The sequence below is a fragment of the Pseudorasbora parva genome, chromosome 6 (genome assembly GCF_024679245.1).
Source record: "Pseudorasbora parva isolate DD20220531a chromosome 6, ASM2467924v1, whole genome shotgun sequence".
NCBI lineage: Eukaryota > Metazoa > Chordata > Actinopteri > Cypriniformes > Gobionidae > Pseudorasbora > Pseudorasbora parva.
In genome coordinates, this window is record NC_090177.1 from 46509969 (window position 1) to 46514095 (window position 4127).

The 4127-nt window shown below is 40.6% G+C and overlaps 1 protein-coding gene across 1 annotated transcript; it reads left to right on the top strand.

The window, feature by feature from the left end:
* Positions 1-313: 313 nt before the first annotated feature.
* Positions 314-3445, top strand: LOC137079534 (34 kDa spicule matrix protein-like). The gene is made up of 4 exons (XM_067447488.1): positions 314-392; positions 2317-2410; positions 2644-2731; positions 2912-3445. The coding sequence occupies exons 1-4, from the start codon at positions 359-361 to the stop codon at positions 3443-3445; spliced, it is 750 nt and encodes a 249-aa protein (XP_067303589.1). The 5' UTR covers positions 314-358.
* The last annotated feature ends 682 nt before the right edge of the window (positions 3446-4127 follow it).

Sequence of the window (4127 nt, forward strand, 5' to 3'; positions counted from 1 at the left end):
ACTAACTGGAACACAGCATCAATCAGCTCCCTAGTTCAGTAGTCAGGGCACTGATCAGGGAGTCGGCCATTTTAAGGGCTGTCTCAATCGCAAAATTGTTCCAGTGCACTGAAACTTTCGTTCCCTAAAAAGTCCCACGATGCACCGTGGTGCGTCTCAATCAGCTCACTAGTTCAGTCGTCAGGGCACTGATGGGGGAGTCGGCTGTCTCAATCACAAAATTGTTGAAGTGCACTGAAATTTTCATTCCCTAAAAATTCCCACAATGCACTGTGAAAACCAGGGAGCATTGGTGCTCACTCTGTTCTCTTAACGGAAATGACGCCATATATTCCAAAGCCTCTCAGCTGAAAAAGAAATGGCAGACGTCTCTGGAAACTTTTGCTACAAATGTAAGTAGCTTGTTATCGTTGTTCTACACAGAAAATGACCAATTAAGTTAGCGATTTTACACGTGATATGAAGTTCTATATATGGCTTGTTTGAGTCTAGCGATGTTTAAGTGTTAAATTATGTTTTTAAAAATCAATAGCTAGCCTATGGTCCTGCGTATACTACAATGGCAGAAACGTATTTAATAAAGCGAACACATTTACATGGATATATAAGCCTTAAACATTTATGTACATATATATAAACATTTATGTATATATATATATATATATATATATATATATATATAGGGAGTGCAGAATTATTAGGCAAGTTGTATTTTTGAGGATTAATTTTATTATTGAACAACAACCATGTTCTCAATGAACACAAAAAACTCATTAATATCAAAGCTGAATATTTTTGGAAGTTTTAGTTTTTAGTTTTAGCTATTTTAGGGGGATATCTGTGTGTGCAGGTGACTATTACTGTGTATAATTATTAGGCAACTTAACAAAAAACAAATTTATACCCATTTCAATTATTTATTTTTACCAGTGAAACCAATATTACATCTCAACATTCACAAATATACATTTCTGACATTCAAAAACCAAACAAAAACAAATCAGGGACCAATATAGCCACCTTTCTTTGCAAGGACACTCAAAAGCCTGCCACCCATGGATTCTGTCAGTGTTTTGATCTGTTCACCATCAACATTGCATGCAGCAGCAACCACAGCCTCCCAGACACTGTTCAGAGAGGTGTACTGTTTTCCCTCCTTGTAAATCGCACATTTGATGATGGACCACAGGTTCTCAATGGGGTTCAGATCAGGTGAACAAGGAGGCCATATCATTAGATTTTCTTCTTTTATACCCTTTCTTGCCAGCCACGCTGTGGAGTACTTGGACGCGTGTGATGGAGCATTGTCCTGCATGAAAATCATGTTTTTCTTGAAGGATGCAGACTTCTTCCTGTACCACTGCTTGAAGATGGTGTCTTCCAGAAACTGGCAGTAGGACTGGGAGTTGAGCTTGACTCCATCCTCAACCAGAAAAGGCCCCACAAGCTCATCTTTGATGATACCAGCCCAAAGCAGTACTCCACCTCCACCTTGCTGGCGTCTGAGTCGGACTGGAGCTCTCTGCCCTTTACCAATCCAGCCACGGGCCCATCCATCTGGCCCATCAAGACTCACTCTCATTTCATCAGTCCATAAAACCTTAAAACCCGTCTTGAGATATTTCTTGGCCCAGTCTTGACGTTTCAGCTTGTGTGTCTTGTTCAGTGGTGGTCGACTTTCTGCCTTTCTTACCTTGGCCATGTCTCTGAGTATTGCACACCTTGTGCTTTTGGGCACTCCAGTGATGTTGCAGCTCTGAAATATGGCCAAACTGGTGGCAAGTGGCATCTTGGCAGCTGCACGCTTGACTTTTCTCAGTTCACGGGCAGTTATTTTGCGCCTTGGTCTTTCCACACGCTTCTTGCGACCCTGTTGACTATTTTGAATGAAACGCTTGATTGTTCGATGATCACGCTTCAGAAGCTTGGCTATTTTAAGACTGCTGCATCCCTCTGCAATATATCTCACTATTTTATACTTTTCTGAGCCTGTCAAGTCCTTCTTTTGACCCATTTTGCCAAAGGAAAGAAAGTTGCCTAATAATTATGCACACCTGATATAGGGTGTTGATGTCACTAGACCACACCCTTCTCATTACAGAGATGCACCTCACCTAATATGATCACCTAATATGCTTAATTGGTAGTAGGCTTTCCAGCCTATACAGCTTGGAGTAAGACAACATGCATAACGAGGATGATGTGGTCAAAATACTCATTTGCCTAATAATTCTGCACTCCCTGTATCTATATATATATATATATATATATATATATATATATATATATATTTTTTTTTTTTTTTGTGGTTTACAGTAAGTGATGAGGAAATCAGACAGTTCATTTGCCTGAAGAGAATGCACGACCGGCTGTTTACTGGCAACCGGAACAGTGCCAGAGATGGCTGGACGTGAGTAACAATTATCCCTGAGAAGAACAACAACATTTCAGTAAAGCCTGTTTACATATTTTTAAAGTGTTGAAGTAGCGAATGTGTTAATCACAATTAAACCATAGACCACCTTTACATCTTCCACTACTACATTACTGTTTTAATAAAAGATGTTTGTTGAGCACAGGACTGGAAAAGAGGTGAAGAACAATTAAAAAAATCCTGTATGTATTACACTTATGTCTGTTTAGATTCATAATTGAAGAGATGGGCCTTCAAGACACGCTTTCCCCACAACAGGCAGGACGCAAGTGGGAAAATTTTAAAAAGACGTACAAGGTAGATTGTCTGATTAAACACATCAACTTTGTTTATTTCTAAAATTCATATTAACATCATTTTTTTTTTTTTTTTTTTTTTTACATTACAGAACTAAGAAAACAGAATAAACTATTGAGTAATTAAAGTTAACCTTATTAAGTTAAACTATGTTCAATCAAGCAATTCTGTTTCACAAAGGATCTGAAAGCACCCCAGTCTGGTGTGTCCACAGAGGGAGGTGGAGACACTGCTGCCACGTGGAAGTGGTTCTCTGAAATCCATGAACTGCAACCATCGGTTTTAATTGCCTCATGCTCAGAGAATCCTTCTGTGGCAGAAAGAGAGCAGCCAGGGTCATCCGCGGAGCAGCCAGGGTCATCCGCTGAGCAGCCAGGGTCATCCGCGGAGCAGCCAGGGTCATCCGCGGAGCAGCCAGGGTCATCCGCTGAGCAGCCAGGGTCATCCGCGGAGCAGCCAGGGTCATCCGCGGAGCAGCCAGGGTCATCCGCTGAGCAGCCAGGGTCATCCGCGGAGCAGCCAGGGTCATCCGCGGAGCAGCCAGGGTCATCCGCGGAGCAGCCAGGGTCATCCGCGGAGCAGCCAGGGTCATCCGCGGAGCAGCCAGGGTCATCCGCTGAGCAGCCAGGGTCATCCGCGGAGCAGCCAGGGTCATCGAGAGAGAATAGGGGCACACTTAGAGAGGAGAGGAGGCCTAAAAAAAGAAAGCAATGACCCAATTCTGCAATTCCTAATGCAGGAAGCAGAATATGGAAGAGGGTTTGAGAGGAGGGCAGAAGAGAGAGAGAGGAGAAGATGGTCAAGTTACTTGAGAAAATTGTTCATAAAATGTAGCTTGTTTTTAATGTTGCTATATATGTATTTATTTAATTTGATGTACAATGTCCTAATGAGTTTAAAGAATAAATAAACACAGGGGTGTGAGAGGAGGGTAGACGAGTGAGGAGCAGGTGAAGTTACTTTGTAGAGTAAACATAGTTTAATTAAATAAATGTTAAGTTTAATGAGTAAAAAAAAATTACACAATGCAGTCATTTCACTTTTGTCTTAATCTCACTGAAGTACTTATATTTTTGCATTTATACAGCCCTCCTTCATGTGCTATCAGGATTATCATAAATACAACTTCAGAAGGTATTCATTTGCAACTTAACTGTAGGAAACACTTAACACTTTTTTAACATTCTTATGATTGGTGATATTTTTGATAAAGAACAAAAACTTTCAACATGGCAGAAAAGAGTATACATATTATAGTGCTTTGTTTTCTTTCTTTTTTCCTTTCTGAAATACAGCCATTTTGAGAACACTTACCATTTTGGTCATGTACATTTTAAGGTGACCGTTTGAAATATGTTACATGAAGCATGGGTTGTCTGTTTCCTATTTTATCTGA

Excerpts from the sequence above, each read along its gene's own strand:
- LOC137079534 (XM_067447488.1), top strand. The coding sequence starts at position 359 with ATGGCAGACGTCTCTGGAAACTTTTGCTACAAAT. Across the intron at positions 393-2,316 it reads TGGAAACTTTTGCTACAAAT|TAAGTGATGAGGAAATCAGA; the intron begins GTAAGTAGCTTG and ends TGTGGTTTACAG. Across the intron at positions 2,411-2,643 it reads AGTGCCAGAGATGGCTGGAC|ATTCATAATTGAAGAGATGG; the intron begins GTGAGTAACAAT and ends ATGTCTGTTTAG.